A 19,594-nucleotide genomic window follows, 5' to 3' on the forward strand; every position below is an offset into this window, starting at 1 on the left:
TTTCATTTTACACAAAATGTAGGTTACTCAGCAAATTGTTCTACAAACTAGTTGCTTTAGTTAGTTAAGCTTCTAAAATCCTGCCTTCAGTAGGCCTATTGACTGAGATCACGCTTAGCCAATAGCTCTGGTGATTTCGTGAATATGACGGGTAAAAAAAACTTTGCAAGCCTGACCTTAACTTCTTCGAGGAATGTAGGTCTATGGATTATTAGAGAACAATAGCAGGCGGTGCTGATGCAAAAACCAACGGCTTCATAGGCTATCTGATGATTGACTTTGTTTCCGTATGTCTACAACTATTTACGTAAGTGACCAAATTAGCCTACTTCAATATTTTTTGTTGTTTACAAGCGTAAACTGACAACATGGACAAAAACAATCGCGTTCGAATCGCGTTGTCACATTAATATTATTTAGGCTAGCCCACGAAGACAGCATTGACCCTAGTATCATCGGGCTTTAAAACCGACTTGATAATGGATCAGACACACTGGGCTGTGTTACTTCCGAGTGTAGCCAGTTTAAAGTGATGAAACCAGGGAGATGCAAAACAACCACGCATGGTGAACACTTTAAAAGAAAGCAATATATTCACGACCAAAACAAAACAGATACCATCACCGCGGTTCTACAACATCCACAATGTTAATTATTGATTAACTAACAACTTATTTCAACAGGCACTTTTCACCGTTAGAGTGACGTAGTCGCTAGCACCCTCGTAGGCTACGATACTTCCTGGGGCACACATGGTCCCCAACAACAATGAAAGACACGATGATGATGAAGCCTACTTGATTTTTATTTAGATCCGAGTTACACTGTACAGCATCGGAAAACTACTACTACTGAAATTACTACTTATTGTTCAAATAACATGTCGAAAGAAGAAAAAAATAGGAACAAAACATCATTATCCTATATCCCCCACCCCATATCACATCTTCCTCCTTCCTCATCTCAAAGAGAGCCCTGAAAAATATTGTGACTGAAAACAGTTTGCGTGTCTAAGTTCAGAATTAGAGTAAAAAATCATCTGCGTCTAAGTTACTCACTGTTGTCAAGAGTGGTCTCATCTGTTCGCCACTTTCTTCTTCCATTTGTCCCGATCGTAGCGAGTTGTTCCGTTCCCTCTCCTCCGGCAAATTTGAATATACTATCGAATTGCCACTTTTACGTGTCACAGCCGCTAACACGACAGACCGGCAATTTTACTTACGCTAACACGCATTAATCCCACCCATTTCAGATAGACAGGTCACATACGCCACAAAATTTACAACGAACCGTATTTGGTAACCAATAGTCTCACGGGAAATTACAAGGGGCGGGTATGTCACGCCCACACAGGAGTGGCTTGTTCTTCTGACAAAGAGCCAGGCAGCGTTGATGGTGTGTATCTAGGCATAGCCTATCCATGGAATCGGCATGGAATTTCTTATAGCCTATTAGTTATAGTTAGCTGTAAGCCTACACAGCACAATTTTATCAAAATCCTACTGCATAGCTATTGGCTACATTAGCTAGGCCTAAATGGACCGCTCCAAAGAAAATACGCACACTTCCAAATGATCACCATCCTTGGTTAGTCAGTGATTGTTTAACAATGCAATGCAACAAAATAATGGAGTTTAAAGTGCTCCAAATACAATGGAAAATAAAAGTATGTGGAATTATTAATGGATGTGGCATGTAGGCTATAATCTGCTAAACATTATTTTTTCAATGTGTGCCTTTGTGTGTGTGTGTGTGTGTGTGTGTGTGTGTGTGTGTGTGTGCTTGTGTGTATCTCTCTCTCCCTCCCTCCCTCCCTCCCTCCCTCTCTCTCTCTCTCTCACAGTGTGTGTGTGTGTGTACAAACTTGTGTGCACTGATTCACTAAGCCAAGTCTGCACATCACTTTGGTGACATGCATGCATACATGCAAGTGCTGCCATTATGCAGCGTTATTTATTTTGGTGATACTTCTGCCACTATGCAGAGGTCACTATGGACCACTATTCTGTATGTTTATATTTTAGTGTGTATCGATGTGTGTGTGTGTGTGTGTGTGTGTGTGTGTGTGAATGTTAAAAAAGCCACACAGATCAAGGCATAACTTAATCCTTAGAGCCTTAGAGCTAAACAAAAATATAAGTGAGACAGATGGAAGCATTGGTTACAGATATTGCCACAGGCCCGGTGCCGCAGGTTATCACAGCCATGGCGGTAGCTATATCTACCAACGCCACAATCACAAGTGCCATATTATACAACAATTCTACCAACTGATGGAATTTAAAGACATCAAATTGCGTTTTCAATCCTTTTTTTTATTATTATTTTTGTTCGTCCTCTGCCCCCAAAAATAATTTCAACCTTAATCTCAGTGTCTCCCATTTCTAAGCAACACATCACTTGAGAGTCAAGTTCAGTAAAAGAGGCTATGTGCTTGTGCACATAATTTGTAATTGTATTTGCTTGCTTGTCTACGTCATATGCTAAAATGAAATTTCACTCTACTCCATGTTTTCACTATACTGTCAAATGTGGCATTAAGAAATCTCTGACCTATCACTATTAATGAATGGAATGTACATGTCTAATAATTCAATGCAAAATACAGAGGGATCACTATAATATTCAGAGTGGGGATGTCCTGAGAAATAAATAGTCTCCAATCAGAAATTAACAATAGTTTGATTGGACCTAACTATTGTATAAAATGCACACATGCACACATTCAGAAGCTGTTGATGATTCCGAGGGTCATTATTATTGGAGGGGCAGGGGGAGGTATTATATCATATTCTTTTAGGCCCCAAAAATTCTAGTTGATCCCCTGCTGGAGATATCATGCTGAGAGGAATAACCTAGTAGGTCAAGCAAACCGGCAAGGTTGCAAATTTGTAAAGTAGAATGTGAAACATCAGAATCTCCTGACAGTTGAAAATGCATACAAAATACTTTGGTATATTTCTTGATAAAAATTTCCCAAGCCTCCCAAAATATATTGAATAGTTTAATGCTGATTGGAGAAAACATGAACGTCTGTAAGTTTTGATGAACATTTTGTGTTATCATATGACACACTTGAGAGTGAATGTTGATTTAAGGAAGGCTGACTTTATATATACAAAATGACCTTTTAAGACTGACAAGCACTCTTATTAAATTTCTCAGACTGGCAGTGATGCATGCTGCCTAATAATGTTAGTCTTTTTTTAGTGGTGAGCTGTCAAAGTAGCACCTTTGTGCTCCTAAGGAGCTTTATTAATTAGCTTACTTGTGGCATACGACTTTTGGCAATGGTATTTGTGTTCGCTCTCTTTGATCTTAAGGGACTTTCTCAAAACGTCATGCACCCCTTTGTTTCCAAATAACTGGGAGCATGAGTCCACCTACTAGAAGTTTAAAATGAAGTTGTATGACAACCTCAAGGAATAGTAAAAGTTTTTAATATATTTCAAAATGATTATGTCTCCATGGCCCAATCCATGCTGTAGAATTCAATGACAGAGAGACATTTTAACACAATTTTGGCAATTAGTCATTTCACCCTGACCATGTCATTTATTGAATCTTAAACTGGTCACTAAACTTTTCTTTTAAGATGACATTGCAGAGAGTGATAAAATAGTAACCTACCAACCAATATGGTGGAGTCTGAGTTTAATTTAAATGATTAGCAACACTTTCTGTTGACCTCAGGTTATACCAACTGCATTGGTTTAGGCTGGCATGGTAGCATTTTTAACTTTATCTCAGGCAAACTTTTCCTCTGTTCTGTTTAGATAGTTGATTTTGCAGGTCACACATTGAGAGAGAGAGAGAGAGAGATGAGTATACTCATTAGTTGACACAAAAAATAAGTCAATAGCCTACTCCATCTACATAATTAGCTGACATTATCTTGTGTCTTATAGGCTACAGTTAAATAGTTCATAACTCCTGTAAGTGGCCAGGGCTGTACATGGGCTACTGTGTCTACTCTAGACTGTAGGCCTACTACTTATACTTCTCCCTATAGTGCTGAAAATTGTACCTGTGAGTAATGACAAACTTTACAGGGAAATTGGTTTTATAAAGGTGAAGTTGGTGTTCATTTCTATATCAATTTTGAGCTGTTCAGAATGTTGTGAACTGCCAGTATAGCCTATATTTTGTAGGTACAAATGTAAACAAGCCTAAATACAAATTCACTGATTTACAGCATCTTGTGAGTATACATTAATCTAAAATACATAGGCATATTTAGTGTGTATCATTTTTTTATGTGTAGTATTGGCAAAGCAGGGCTCGCCCGGAATTTGAACCCAGGACCTTTCACCCATAACATAGCCTACCCCTAGACCAACAATCTCTACAATAGTCTATGTCTAAACATTTGGGGAGGTTAGGCTACTCTTCTTCTGAATTTATAGCCATCATTTAAAAACTTGGTTAAGCACTTTTGGAGAGTGAAACATTAAAGGCCATGGCAATCTAGTGGACCACTGTACAGAATTATAAAACTCTGTGCTGCAAAGCATCCTAAACATCTAGGTAAGATAACTAACCAATGGTTCGTTACCTTGATAACTAATCAAGGAAATGTAATTACACTTTTTTATTATTTGTATAGCAAGACATGACATTTTTGCACTTGATGTTGTTGACCTTGTTATAAGTGAAAATATTTTTGTTCTTTTGGCAAATCTTGCAAGTGAAATTGAATAGAAATTGAATTGAAACAAAAATGGAAATTAGGCCTACTAAATAAGCGAAACTGTCTTGCAAAATTAAATAGAACAAGAACATGCTCACTTTTAAAAGAGTAAACAATCATAGGCCATATAAATTCCTAGCCTATTTCCTTGATTTAAGGTTATTGATGTTAGGTCTACATTTTGAATTGTAGGAGTTTTTGCAGTGGTAGGCTTAATGGCATGGAAGGTAGGCTAAACGATGCCACGTCAAACCTTTACCTCATTTAGGCTTTTTTCATAGTGCTATCTTCTTAAGGACTTGACTGCCTTCTAGTGGTAATTCTACAGCGGTGCCGTTGTCAATCATAAGTATAAGTATAAGTATAAGTATATATACTTTTTTGATCCCGTGAGGGAAATTTGGTCTCTGCATTTAACCCAATCCGTGAATTAGTGAAACACACACAGCACACAGTGAACACACAGTGAGGTGAAGCACACAGTAATCCCGGCACAGTGAGCTGCCTAAAAAATATACTTTAACCTGATTAAATCCACTTAGGATATCTCACTGCGATCTTCAGTGATTTCCAATTCTTCTTTATAGTATTTAAAATAATAAACCCAAATCAGAAAAAGTTGGGACGTTGTAAAATGCAAATAAAAACAGAATGTGATAATATACAAATCTCGTAACCCCATATTTAGCAGCAAAAATGACATAGACAACAAATGTTGAAAATGAAAATTTGGACTATTTCATGGAAAATATATGTTCATTTTGAATTTAATGCCAGCAACACCTTTCAAAAAAAGTTGGGACAGGGAATGTTTACCACTGTGCTGCTTCACCCCTTCATTTAACATTCTGTAAACGTTTAGGAACTGAGGAGACCAGTTGCTAGAGTTTTGAGAATTCCTGGCCGATATAGGATTGCAGTTGCTCAACTGTATGGGGTATTCTTAATCATGCTTTTTTTTATTCCATGATAATTTGACAGGTCTGGACTGCAGACAGGCCATTTTAGCACCTGGACTCTTCCTCTATGGAGAAATAGGCCTACTGTTTAAATATGTGCAGAATTCATTTTGCCATTGTTTTCCTGAAATATGCAAGGTCTTCCCTGGAAAAAACATTGCCTGGATGGCCGTATATGTTGCTCAAAACCTGTACATCATTCAGAATTGATTGTGCCTTGCCAGATGTGCAAGATGCCCATGCTAATGCACATCCACATCGTCAAAGATGTTGGGTTTCAAACTGGGCACTAAAAGTTGGATAGGTTGGATACTTGACGAGTCCATGATTTCCATGAATTGCACATTTTGATTGTTCTAACCACAGGACCATTTTCTACTGATAAGACAGTGGTATTTTCTGTATGTCTAAATACAATTCAGACTGTTGCATGGTAAAGTTTACACTAGCATTTCTTAATCGAGTATCAAACTGTGCACATGGACAATTGTTATCAGAGGCTTTCAGAGGCTACGGACTGAACCATATTAGAAAAATAAAAGCAAATTACTTTAGGTTTCTTTGTAGAGATACAGAATCGGCTACCTTCCGCTTAGGCCATAAGCCTTTCATAGACTTTGGGAACACTCGCACACTGCGCAAGTAGCGCGACATACAGTAGTCGATCTCACTTGAACAGTTTACGACGCATGACGCAATCGGTGAACTCCGAAATGGTCAAGATAGACTAGAAGTTTTATTACTTTGCCAATGCCAACTTGTCAGGTCTCAGTTTATCGAAACACTGCTGTAGTGTATAGGCTTTTCCGTCATGTCCGATTCCATTGCTTTAAGATACGACTGACTCAGGGAATTTGACGTGTACTGTGGAGCAGTGTTATTGGCAAAGTAGGCGTACTTCCTAGTGTCATATTTCATTTCACCTCATACGGTTAAAACTCGGGCTCGTCCGGGATTTGAACCCGGGACCTCTCGCACCCAAAGCGAGAATCATACCCCTAGACCAACGAGCCGATATGGTGTATGTAACCAAATGTGGATATGAATTAGGCACTTATAGGCTACTTGTAGTTTTTTTTCGAATGGGCCCACAGCGCAGTTAATACCAGAGTGTTGAAAGCGGCTTGGTTACAGCCTACAGCAGTTGTTCTCAAGGGATGAACTAACTTGACAGAGACTTTTTGGTATCCCAGACCCCACACTTTCCAAAGATCGATAGTTCACAATGAATGCGGACCTGTTAATAAGTCCTCAATACGTTTTACAGGCCTACATTGTCAAAATTTTCCATTTATAAACACCCCCATTATAACTGAAATGGCAAGAACTCTTGACTTTTCCTGTAAGGTCTGTGTCATGCACAACAATGCGTAAAAGACGGGCTCGTCCGGGATTTGAACCCGGGACCTCTCGCACCCTAAGCGAGAATCATACCCCTAGACCAACGAGCCTATAGATAGAGCAAAAAATCATACATATGCAGCAACTCAAACGTATCAAATCTGATTCAGTCTTTCATGAGGACATACAATACAATTATGGAAATTGGTACAAAAAGCCTGGAGCTAAATAATTTCTAATGGGGGTTAAACACGCCTAGTATTTTATAAAATGGGATAGGAATAGCCTAGTTAATGGAACAAGTTGTATGCCTATGTGGTTTTAATATCAGTGCCACTGTGACATTTTCGTTTTAGCTGAGCTCTACTATCCGGTGTACATTTCAGCGGCGGCGACCTGTCTATGCGTGAACACGATCACTCCCATTGTGTAGGCTAGATCTATTCTAGATGAACCAATAATTATTGCTGAAGGAACTTGCAATACTACATTTGACATACCGGTACACAAATAATTGCATAGTTCATTCATTGCTTGTAGGTCATTCAACACATACCCACACTTGCTGGGTGTTTAGTTTCGCAGACGCACGATAAACACAAATCTAAATAGTTTAAAATTAGGGCTCGTCCGGGATTTGAACCCGGGACCTCTCGCACCCTAAGCGAGAATCATACCCCTAGACCAACGAGCCAATATGATACCACATATTGGTATCATATTTCCAATATATGTGCCACGTCAAAACTTTTGGGACTCCTGCTTTTCCGAGTTCCTTCTTCCTTTCCTTCTAAGGACTTCGCTGCCATCTACAGGTGATTCAAGGTACTTACAATCTCTCCGTCAGCTACATGGCAATTCTGTGATGAGCAACTCAATTTCAAAGGTTTTCCAAATACAGCACTGACAGTCAGTGTCTCCTATATATTTTTTTATTGACAATTGAAACTTCTCACATGATATGCATTTAAGAAAGGCAACATGCAATTGGTAGCAGCATACACTAATGCTTAATTCAAAAAGGGACTTTACAATGAGTGCAAATCAAAAACAAAGTTACACTGTTCCACCCCAAAGGTGAACATCTTGGAGGTAGTGTGCATTCTAAGTATCAGACATACACCGATAAAATGCATCAGGTGAAAGAAAGAAAGCCAAAAAAAAGAGAGAATGAATCTCTTGAGCATGAATTGAAAATGAACAATGCCAACATTTTGCCTGTTTGTCAAACATTCAAGGGAATTTGTAACATACATTCTCTGATACTATCCTGGAGTGCATATTGTCCATCACAGGACACGTCAACATCCATGAGAACATAGATCAGAAAGCATGTGGCGGTGCACCTGACCATTTCTTATTCAATGACATGTTGTTTAAATGCACATCTTCTCCTCTCCTGCATCATTAGAAGATTCTAGTGGTAAAACACATGCAGGATCTGTCTGTGATATTTCCCTACACCTTAAACAACCCTTAATATACTGCATATCTACTCCCATAATAACATTACAATATAAAAATAAAACCAATGATAATAGCAATAGTAATAATAATGTGCAAATTGAACAAAGTTGATTGACAGACATGTTTTGGTTTTTGTTTGGCTGTTGTGTTGTGTTGTGTTGTGTTGATCAACTATTGTGTACTCAGTCCAGTAATGACAACAAGAGAGACACAAACAGACCAGCAACTTATGGATGTTGAGCACTTTAAGAAAACAGTTCATGTAGTTGTCTTTAAAAAGAAAGCAAAGGAGAAAGGGGGCAAAGAGTGGACATAACAGAGGTCTTGACAAGATGGAGGATGGTGAGCCAGGGTGTGGTCAGATGGGGTTGCCGGGGGTAGAGGACTTCATCGAGGTGTTAGCTGATGTCCCAGAGCAATGGAAACATGCCAAAGAGTTCAGAAGATCGGACTGATAAGGGTTCATTTAAAAAAAAAAAAAAAAAATTGACCACCCGGATGCATGGCTGACCGTTCACAGAATCCTCTGGAGGATGGAATTGGGCACTTCTAGAGACTCATCCTTCACCAGGACAATATCATAAGAGTCCATGTACTTCTCCAAACGCTCCTCCACCTGCAACGGCAACAAAAGGTTTATGTGAGCAAACACAGACAGACAGACAGACAGACAGACAGACACACAGACAAACAGACAGACACACAGACAGACACACAGACAAACAGACAGACACACAGACAGACACACAGACAGACAGACACTGTGCTCCCGGTCAATGAAAATACAATGTAGAGTTAGTTTGAGATTGGCGCCTAGGACTTATGCACTTGTTAAGGTTTGTGCATGCCCGGTGTTTTGCCTGGGGTGAAGAATCCGAAAACAGGCCAAGTAGGTAGGTGGAAAAAGGAAACCGCACTCAAAAGCTGATGCTTAAATAGTGTTGTATTAAAATAAGACAACACAGTGTACAAGGCCTTAGATGGACAGAACTAAGGTATAGATGTTCGGGTTTCGCCCATCTTCAATGTGCCAAGTTAGAAAATACAGTACAATTCAACTAATACAGCCACAAGCTCTCAATAGGTGGGTTTACATGCGTACATTGTGGTCAAGCTTTTATGATAGATTAGTTATTAGTTGTGAGGTTACCTTGTCATTGAGGAAGCCAATCTTGAGGATGTTCTCCACACTGGGCACACCATCGGCCATGTTCAGGTCACCAAGGGAGTCGCCCATCAAAATGATATTGCAGTTGTCCTTCAGCTGCTTGAAGTACTCAGTGTTCCGGAGTGCCCCGTCATGTTTGTTGTACACATGGATGAGCTCGCCTTTGAAGCCTTTGATGACTCCCTGTCACACACACACACACACACACACACACAAAGCGTTTTACTACAGGACACATGCATAACTGAACAAGCCGAGACACAATCGGCTACAACCAATTATGTGAAAAATTAAGCTTGGTGAAATGGCCGCTGTTAAACACAGCGGTAGACAGGTAAGCATGGGTGTGTTTAGTTAATGCTAACACCCCGGGTCGATCAATCAAAGTCATCACAGTGTTGACTCATTGGCTATAAATGAGTAAACCCTAGTCTGTGGTTTTTGAATGGTTGTATGCTTAGTGATAGAATTGTCAATGTACCTAGTAGATTTTAATTTGCTCTTATTATTACCCCTACATTCTTACTATGGAAAAGCCCTTATTTATACAGTCTATGGTGTCTAGAATGTTAATGTCCTTACATTCTCATCAAAATCCATGAAGTTGGAGACCACTTTGACGTTGGCATGGTAGACCCCAGCCTGGCGAATGATCTCCTCCAGCACATCGCCCAGGCCAGCCGAGAAGATGAACACGGGCACGTTGTGCTGCAGCAGCCGATCAAAGAACTGCTCATAGCCCTCCCTGCATGGAGGAACAGGACACTTAACCTAGCACCAATCAAAGAACTGCTCATAGCCCTCACGGCATGGAGGAACAGGACACTTAACCAAGCACTCTGTGATTCGGTTCACAGTTGAGCTCAGTTGACAATAAAAGTGCACTCTCCCTTCCATGCTCCAGAATCAACGTTTTGATTGGCTGGAATAGAGTGTAGGGCTTTGTTGATTGGCTGGAATACAATGTAGGGTTTTGTACGAGGCACATTGTTTCTTTCCCGTTTACTGAGCAAGTCACTGAATTTTACAAAAAGTGTCCTAGGTGAGAGTCCCCAACAGCACTTTTAAACGTGCCTGTCCACCTACCAATAAACATCACTTTGATATTCAAAATGACACAGTACAAGAAAATACACAACAATCTGCATGTGTTCGGACTCAGCAATAAAAGTTCAGGCCTCTTCTATCTATATCAAGCTAGGTCATAATATCTGATATTTGTACCATGAGCACTGTTGTACATTTGCTTTGTAGGATTAAATCTCTCAGACACTGAGTACGATCTTACCTGAGAGATGCATCGGACTCTCTCACCACCTCTGGGAGTTTGTCCTTCTGAAGCCTCTGCTCCACTAATAACGTGTGGGATTTAAAATACCTGCAAGCACAGCAACAGCAGGCATAGTTGACAAGCGCTTATGTTCAGGTGTTTGTATATAGAAAGGGGGCAAGAGAGTTGAAATGTCTGTTTGTTTATGAGTACATCTACATCTACAACAGACAAAAATAGTGTGTGTGTGTGTGTGTGTGTGTGTGTGTGTGTGTGTGACTACCAATATACGAATTGCCTATGTGGAGGTCCTTACTTAGGGTAAGTTTGAGTGTATGTAAGCAGTACACTGTGCATATTTTTTGTGCAACCTCACCATTCGACCATGAATGGAAACTTCTCCTCAATAGTGAGGTGGGGGTCTATCTCAATGGGATAGTAGGTTTCTTTCAGCTGCAGCAACTACAAACAAAAGAAACAAATACCATATGTCAAAATGATTGTATAGCTAAGAGTTAAGTCCTTTTTGTTGAGTGAATGCTTAACAACATGCAACAACATTATATCTTTAGTTCAGGAAAAGCAAAAAATCGGAATGAAATCAAACCTTTTTGCGGCAATCCTCTGTGACAAGTTTGCAGTTATCGATAATATCTATGACAAAAAAAAACTATTTTATGACAAATGTATCATTGTTTCACAGATCATATTTGAAATCATCAGGGGAAAAATGCTGTTATGCTATAACATTCAAATACTGTAAAATTAAACTTTGGGCTAGGTTAACTTACTATGACAAGTTGGGCAGCGTTTTCCATTGACTGCGAATTTACTTAACGTCATATCAAAATCTGTGATAATCTGAAAAAGATAGAAAATATTGATTTTTGTTTTGTAAAACAGCAAAAAGATACTACCATACCCAGGGTATCAGGGTAAACCAAAATATTGCAGTCCTACATACATACGCTATATATTATATATATATATATATATATATATATATATATATATATATATATATATATACACGCCCATGTACAGCCAAAAACAAACCAGCAGATGCCAGTGATTCATGCTACAATACAACACACTACATTTACATAGCACTACATTATCAGGATTGGAACAAAACAATGGCAATGAGCCTATGAGTTAATGCTCCAGTGAGAGCACAGAATATATCCATAGGCAAGCAAATGTGCGTGAGATTTGGCTGTATTAGGACGTGTTAACTCCCATCCATACCTGCAGCTTAGGGGCTCCACCCTTGATCAAGTCGCAGATCACCTGCTCAACCCGCTCCGGGTCCTTTATGTGGACGGTGCTCTTCTCAAACTCCGGCAGAGAGAGAGAGAGAGAGAGAGAGAGAGATTTAGAGACATCCCCTCCACAACCCAAAACACTGTCAACAAGTGATATAAAAATGACTCATAGATCACAAGGATTTGACTTGGATGCCATGTTTGGCTTCATCTGAAATTCAAGTCACATTTTTAATGCTACACCAACATTCTATGGCAACCCCATTTTGCAACGTTGTTCCCCTGGTGTGGCCCACCTATTTCAATCCATTTTTTTGAGCCCTTGTTGATGCTTTTACCACTTAAGTTATTTTATAACTTCTTCCTTATTTCAATACAGCAAAAAGAAACACTGAATTGTGACAGGAGATGTGTTGCAGACAGGCAGGCAAAACCCAAACCAGATGACCGAGACAACTTGCCAGCTGAGTCCCTTACGCACACAAACAACTTATTTTTGAAGCTGAAGAGGGGCAACAGCTGTGTACATGTCTAGCTGTCTTCTTATATAACAGTGACCCAAACAAGCTCCCCACCACGTCTCACCCACCAGCAGCCATAGGCTACAGAGAGACTTGAAGTGGAAAAGTGACCGTGCAGTATCACTGTCAAAGTCTGCTCTTTACCCTGAAGACAGGAGTCCGACGCTTCTGCACATCAAAAGAGCAGCAACGTGACTGCAGCCCAGTAAAGGTAGAGTACTGTTCTCATTCTAGAATTAAGCTATAGGACACAAGAGATAGTGGGGATTGTAATGGAGGTCCCTATGGTTGTGATTCCACCTTTGACACAACACAATTGGAAACATGTTATCTTTTTAACTTACTGTGATTGATTAATCAATGACTTGAGCATTTCTTTGAGCTTTAAGAGTGTAGGTCTTTGATGTGGCAATGCTTGATCAAGGCTAACTTACACAATCCTTTGTATACAGTATACAAAGATGTGGAATGTTGACCCGTCAAAAGACTTTCAGTTTTACATTACAGGTGGTTGCTATGGACACCTCTACTTTTTAAGAAGCGACGTGAAAGAGCAAGCTTGGCCTCATTTTGCCAACCGTGGCAGAAGTTGTGGCAGAATCGCAACGACTGATAAGAAAGGACATCCCTGCTGAGTGACCACAGAGACCCGACTTAAAAATACCAAACCTACCCAGTACGGTCCCCAACATACCACCCCGTAAGAAGATCAGGCATATTTTTAAGGCTGCTAATGCAAGCGCAACCAGTGTGTGTGTGTGTGTTTCTTTTGGGTGGTGACGGGTGGCGGTGGTATTTAAACCCCTGATAAACAGACAATTCATGGCAGAAATCCACAGCGTCATGGTTTCTGGTTCCCACAGCGAAAACCTGTCTAGTTGAAATTTATAACCATAAGGCACTAATGTTGGGCTGCTCCAACATAAAAAAAAATGGCCAGAAAACATCATAAAATAGTCAATGCAATCCCTGAGCAAGGTCAGATCTGGTGCTGAGATGGGTGGAATGAGACCTGGGGGGGGGGTGGGGGTGTCTCCCTGGCTTGATCCACTTTCCCACCCCCTTTTTTATGTAACACATCTTTAAGTTGCATAACTGGTTTTGATCTACACATGAAAATAAAAAAAAAAAAACACACACATTTTTGATCCCAACACAAATCCATATCCACACACACACACACACACACACAATAAGAAACTGACACATTGAAACACCCTGACTAATACTCAGCCCATTATGTCTACAACTACTAATCTACAACTAAGAAATAATATGACCGATCTTTGAGGCATTATCAGCTGTGTGATAACACTGAATGGATCCTAAAGTCATCCCATACTGCATATATTTAGCCTTTAGCCTATAACAGACAAACCAAGAGAAAACACATATAAGCATGAACAAGTTCACACATGGTAATGTAATGTCTCACTCCCTATGTCTGCAGCACAAAGATATGGCCTTACCTCTAGTTTGAGTCTTCAGGACGTTGCACAAAAAAGCGAAGAGGGAAGAAAATTGTGTCGGTCATGCTCAGGCTTATATAGCGCTGGCTCATGGGGGGCGTCGCCCAAAATAGATTAGCCTCATGGCCCCCACCCCTTCTAAGGGGCCTCAGACAAACACAAACACAAACGTACACACTCACACACACACACACACGCTTGATGTGTTACAGGCACACATCAGACAAGCATACTTGCAGTCAAGGAAACTGCTATGAATGCATGGGTCATAAATCTTCTCTCTCCCCCTCTCTCACTTCCATTAAGGACATGCTCATTTTTCTTTTGAGAAAGTTGTAGAACAAGGTCAGTGAGGCAGAGGTGATTGCTACAGCCTGTGGAGATACTGCACCATTCACAAATCTAACCTTTCCCCTTTAACCCCAAGAGAGGTCACTAATAGATTCTATCCGTATTGATATACACACACACCCACCCACGCACACGCGCGCACACACACACATGCTGACCACACAGATTACAAAACACACTGACCCCCACCACACACTGCTGTGTAGGCAGAGAGTATAGACATGACTATGGAATGTCAGAGGTCAAAAGGTGACCATACGCTCTGTGTACATTCTTCCAACCAGTCCCTTTGATTGCTTTTTTACTGAACTATAAGGGCTTTGGGGTCAGTGGCACTCTAAACATAATTCAAAGAACACATAGACATGCTAACTGACTTTCCTCCAGTTTCTGAAAACAGTCCAAAACGTTCAGATCTGTATTTGTTTTGCCTGAGTAAGAAGTAGGTAATTGGCATGGCTTCCATGGGTGTGCTGTGTCAGGGTTGGGCGTGTTAACTACGGCCAGCTGAAAAGCAGCAAGCTAGAAAAAGAAGGATGAGGTACCAGAGAGTTCTATTTTTCTACTGTCCCCTAGATTTTTGCAAGTATTACCAAGTCCCTTCTGAAAATGGTGTAAATCAGAATAATATGAAAATAAATTATTCAGACAGGCCTTTACTTTAACATGTCTGTGCTCTGTAAATGACTCAACATGTCCATAGGAATGCGTCCCTCTACTCAGCTGCTGACCATCTCAGTTTCTGTTCAGTGTTCTTAAAGTATTGGGTGACTATGATTTGCATTATCTGTGAGGACAAGATCTGTTCTTTGTAATCTTAGCAATGATTAGAGTGGCATTTTGCCCTATGGTCTAGTCTGTGTGACTAGGCGCACCCTTTCCCTTAGACATCAGATTTCTCAGGTCTAGTGAGAGACGAGAGACCGTGGTGAATCGGTTTGTGAAGCCATACTCTCTCCATCTGAAGATGCAACAATACAGTTTGAGGGAGAAAATGACCATCACCCCAGACTAGGGGTGTAATGGTACACGTTTTCCTACCAAACTGTTTAGGTTCAATACAGATGTGTACCGAATGTACCAAACACAGTCTTTAACAGTAACAATCGGTAGGATTTTTTTGCTTGAGGACCATGTTTCAAATTCGAGTGCCCACACAAAGGCAGAGCATATGTCAGTTTAGTCAATTAACATCAAAACATTTGTTGACACCTCTTCCTATACTATTCCCATTGTGCATCAGCAATATTGTCTATACATTATTAGGTTAGCAGTACCTACAGGCTTACTGTCCCGAAAATGAACCGAACCATGACTTCAAAACTGGGGTAGGCTAGACGCCGAACTGTGATTTTTGTGTACCGTTACCGTCCTACCCCAGACGGGAAATGAAGTCCAGAATCAGCAAAACTTCAATGAGACAAGACAGTTACAATACATTTACAATCTATAAACTCTTGTAACAAAAGACCAGATGACGTATAAACACACAGAAAAAGTCAGAAACACGTGCACAGGCATGTGCACAGACGGGTGGGAGGTCAGAGGGTTTGTGACACTAAGCCCAACGCTTGCTGCACTGCAGCTGCAATACTTTCAACACTCACAGAACAGAACGTCAGGTGCAATCCTTTGCACCTGCCCTGAGTGATCGCTTTGAGTGTTTAGTTGCCACTGACCACTGACACTGGGCCAATCTCATTAAATAATGCAGTTCATGTTGTGCCAATGCCTGCCAACGGACGCATGTTAGCAACTACAAAGGAGATACTGTGGCACAGGCCCATTGCCCGAGTTTACAGAAAACAGACTGGTCTCTGAAGTCACGACTTTCAACAGACGCCTTCCCCTCTAATCCGGAGGTGTTGGGCAAACGGCTTGAGTTGCCACCCGGAAGGAAGTAGAAATGTCCTCACTACCCCAGCTACTCAAACAAGGTCAAGTTGCACTGTTCAACCCAACCAACCAGCTGCTATGGCAAATGTATCGGTGCACCTGAGTAGCTACAAAGACATACACATCCAACTGTCTACTGTCAGCATGTGACACTGGGGAGTTTAGTTGTCTTTTGTGTCTCTGGTTGCATTTAGTACGGAGACCAATTAATAATAACATTGCAATGAGCCTTTCCATGGTCTGCTTGGTAGCGTTAGCTCAGGCTAATTTATGCCCAAGATCTGCTAAGTAGTATTACACCCCCCCCCAATAGATTACATGTGTGACGCAAACACCAGTTATCCCAAACCAGTGTGAACCAGACAGCAAAGGAGGCAAGCAAATGTAAGGTAAGGTAATCTGTAACATTTGCGGTCAGAACAATATTTATATTGTGTAATCCACAATGATGCCATTCATTTAGAAGTCATTAATTATAAGGTTCAACTCAAAGGATTAACCAACTTCCAAATATTAAACATGTCTATGGCTTGCATGAACCTGGTGGGTGCAAACAAACAGAAATTAAAAAAATAACACGACTACTATAATAATGCGGTTACTATTAATAAACTTATGAATAAATTAATGAACTTTTGGATAGAAGATGCTTATTATACTATGCAATAATATACATATTATATGGGTCTGGGACTGCCATCTAGCGGTTAATGTTAAGCAGTTGTATTGGTAACTGGTGCATGTTCTTATTGCCATTAATATTCACTTTAAAGCAGCACAAGAACAGCACATTATAGCACAATACTTTCCTTCTATATTTGAAACATTAGGCTACCACTTGAGAATACAATAATTAACAATATTGGAGGACTGCTAAAAGTTGTTATTGGGATGAATTACCTTTGGGATATGTCGCATGGTAATGTCAACAAAATCATATGTTCCAAATTACGCCCTTCTCTACTCTACCCAACAATGCCTGCTTGGTCATGGGTTAGTTATGACGATGGGTGACGCAAGAAGTGGTGACTGGGGACCTTAGCAGCCACTTACAATGGGGTTTCATGCTGCGCTCCGCATATCTGTCTGGACGTAATGAATGCATTATTTTACTGTCTCCACAATGCATGTTTGCTTTGTGCAAATGTCCAGATTGCATCACAATCAGCCAGATCTACGCAGCGGTGTGCGAAGTCGCATGAGGCTAACGATAGAGCAGGAAGCACTGTTGACAGTTCACCTGGTATAAAGTTGAGAAATCAGTGTGATCACTGTGACAACTTTCATTGGTTCTCTTTAAACATGGTTAGTTTTATTGACATAATTAGCTGTTGGGCTCGTATCATGCCGTAAACAAGCTCAGAACAACCTTCTTCACTGTCTAACGTTGAAGAAACAATTCCCAACAGCCAACTTTCTGGTAGTTCCCCTGCCTTTAGATGACAATTCCGACAATAACATGGTTATGGCTGAATCCATGTCTGGAGGTAATCAGTGATTTGGGCGAAAACAATCTCCAGTAAAACTTGTTAGGTTAGATGGATGAGGTCCACCAGCATTAAGGAGGGTCGCATATCTTGCATAACTGAGGACTGCCTGCCTGGAGGTAGTTAGCTAGCTCATGTTACTAAATGTACCAGTAGAAACAAAACCGTCATTCTTTACAGACGAGACTAAGCATAAGCATTCTTAACCAGCAACACAATTTTGTTGTAGTTTTACATTGAAAAATGACCACCGCACATGAATCTTCCTGATAGCGTGTGACCTCTAAACGCTGCTATTTTTACGAAAGGCCGCGGCTGCGCACTAGTCACGTCACAAAAATGAGTAGGGGCGAACCCACCATTTCGATTATCTTCGTTTTCTTCCCAGCTCTGTTCTTCCTGGTAAAAATATATTGCGCCAAAACCACACCACCAAACAGAGCGCACATGCTGGCGCTGGCCACGGCCCCAACTTTGACCATGGCGTTTTTATCCATGATGTGACTTGCTTCCCAAAACCCAACGACAGCCGGCTCCGTTCATGTCAACATGGTCCCTCCTACCTCAGGCTTGTTCAGTGGCTAAATGAACCGCACGCGCGCCCACGTTCTCGTCTGGCGGTACCAATTGATTCTCACAAAAGGGGTGCTTTTCATTAAAGGTGTCAGCAGATACGTGTGCCTAGCTTGGATGTCTGTGTGTAATCATTTATTTACGATTTTAACAATTATCATTTTGTCGCAAATCGTTCATAATAAAAATATTGTTAGCTGTTTAGAATCTCCCAGTTTTGATTACCTGCGAATGGTATGAACTCCAATGACAGCTACCATGGAAACGTATACAAACAAAACGGCAGTCTCTGTCACTCTGGTCTCTGGTATGGACTCTGGTATGCTTTTATCCAAATTTACATGATTTTATCTAAATTTACACAAAGAAGACATTTATTTCTGTATTTCTACATCAGCTGTTGTGGGCAGAAAACCTAGAGTAGCACTCCTATCCTCTAGTAATATTGACAGATGCAGTAGGGTCTCCTCTGCACTGTAGCCAGGGAGATTTGAGGCGGAGCTTTGCTGTAGCCCTTGGTGTAAATTTGGATAAAAGCAAGTGCTAAATCAATAAATGTAGCCTAAATGTAGATTGACCATAGACCATAGACAGTGCCATATAATAGACAGAGAGTGACTGCCGTTTTGTTTGTATACGTTTCCATGGTAGCTGTCATTGGCAGGTAATCAAAACCAAAGATTCTAGAACAGAGCCGCTCTAGAATCTTTGATAAAAACTGGGAGATTCAAAACAGCTTGTAATGATTATTGATGTCACACACTGACACACACACACACACACACACACACACATAGTCGTCACTACTAGTCTACTTGAACTTGAACTAGAAGAGATACGACTAAGTCGCTATATAGGCCGTATATAGCTGTAACTAAAGTCAAGTCAAGTCAAGTCAGTTTTTTTTATAGCTCAGCTTTAAGCAACTCAAATAGCCTAAATGCATGCTTAGCATTTTGTGATCATTAAGGCTCCTTTCACAAACTCTTAGTCAGCTGCATATTCCTTGAATTTCCCCTTAAGGGATCAATAAAGTCTATCTATCTATCTATATCCTCTGGTTTTAATATTTACCGATATCTAGGCAATATTTGTACATTTATTTTGTATTTGGCTTGTTATGAAATCATGTAGAAC

General features: G+C 40.5%; 2 protein-coding genes and 3 non-coding genes across 6 annotated transcripts in view; all 5 read right to left on the reverse strand.

Annotated features, from left to right (window-relative positions):
- Positions 1–1,212, reverse strand: part of LOC125306613 (sodium bicarbonate cotransporter 3-like) — a 63,226-nt gene extending 62,014 nt beyond the window's left edge. The window contains exon 1 of the mRNA XM_048262081.1: positions 1,059–1,212. Coding sequence (XP_048118038.1) covers positions 1,059–1,103 — 45 coding nt within the window. The 5' untranslated portion in view covers positions 1,104–1,212. The remainder of the gene's footprint in view (positions 1–1,058) is intronic.
- A 5,378-nt stretch (positions 1,213–6,590) lies between these two features.
- Positions 6,591–6,662, reverse strand: trnap-ugg. Its single transcript has one exon. It is a non-coding gene; the product is annotated as a tRNA-Pro (tRNA).
- A 366-nt stretch (positions 6,663–7,028) lies between these two features.
- On the reverse strand, positions 7,029–7,100 carry trnap-agg. Its single transcript has one exon. It is a non-coding gene; the product is annotated as a tRNA-Pro (tRNA).
- A 512-nt stretch (positions 7,101–7,612) lies between these two features.
- On the reverse strand, positions 7,613–7,684 carry trnap-agg. Its single transcript has one exon. It is a non-coding gene; the product is annotated as a tRNA-Pro (tRNA).
- Positions 7,685–7,906: 222 nt separating this feature from the next.
- Positions 7,907–18,455, reverse strand: nt5c3a (5'-nucleotidase, cytosolic IIIA). Of its 2 annotated transcripts, none has more exons than XM_048261466.1 (9): positions 18,244–18,455; positions 12,144–12,242; positions 11,687–11,756; positions 11,503–11,549; positions 11,272–11,357; positions 10,914–11,003; positions 10,208–10,370; positions 9,608–9,808; positions 7,907–9,073 (listed from the first exon to the last, which is right to left on the reverse strand). In XM_048261466.1, the coding sequence occupies exons 1-9, from the start codon at positions 18,379–18,381 to the stop codon at positions 8,972–8,974; spliced, it is 996 nt and encodes a 331-aa protein (XP_048117423.1). In that variant the 5' UTR covers positions 18,382–18,455; the 3' UTR covers positions 7,907–8,971. The 2 variants fall into 2 exon arrangements, with proteins under 2 accessions (XP_048117423.1, XP_048117425.1); XM_048261468.1 differs by lacking the exon at positions 18,244–18,455 and adding an exon at positions 17,298–17,637.
- Between the last annotated feature and the right edge of the window lie 1,139 nt (positions 18,456–19,594).

This window comes from Alosa alosa, chromosome 13 (genome assembly GCF_017589495.1).
Source record: "Alosa alosa isolate M-15738 ecotype Scorff River chromosome 13, AALO_Geno_1.1, whole genome shotgun sequence".
In the NCBI taxonomy this organism is placed as follows: Eukaryota; Metazoa; Chordata; class Actinopteri; order Clupeiformes; family Clupeidae; genus Alosa; species Alosa alosa.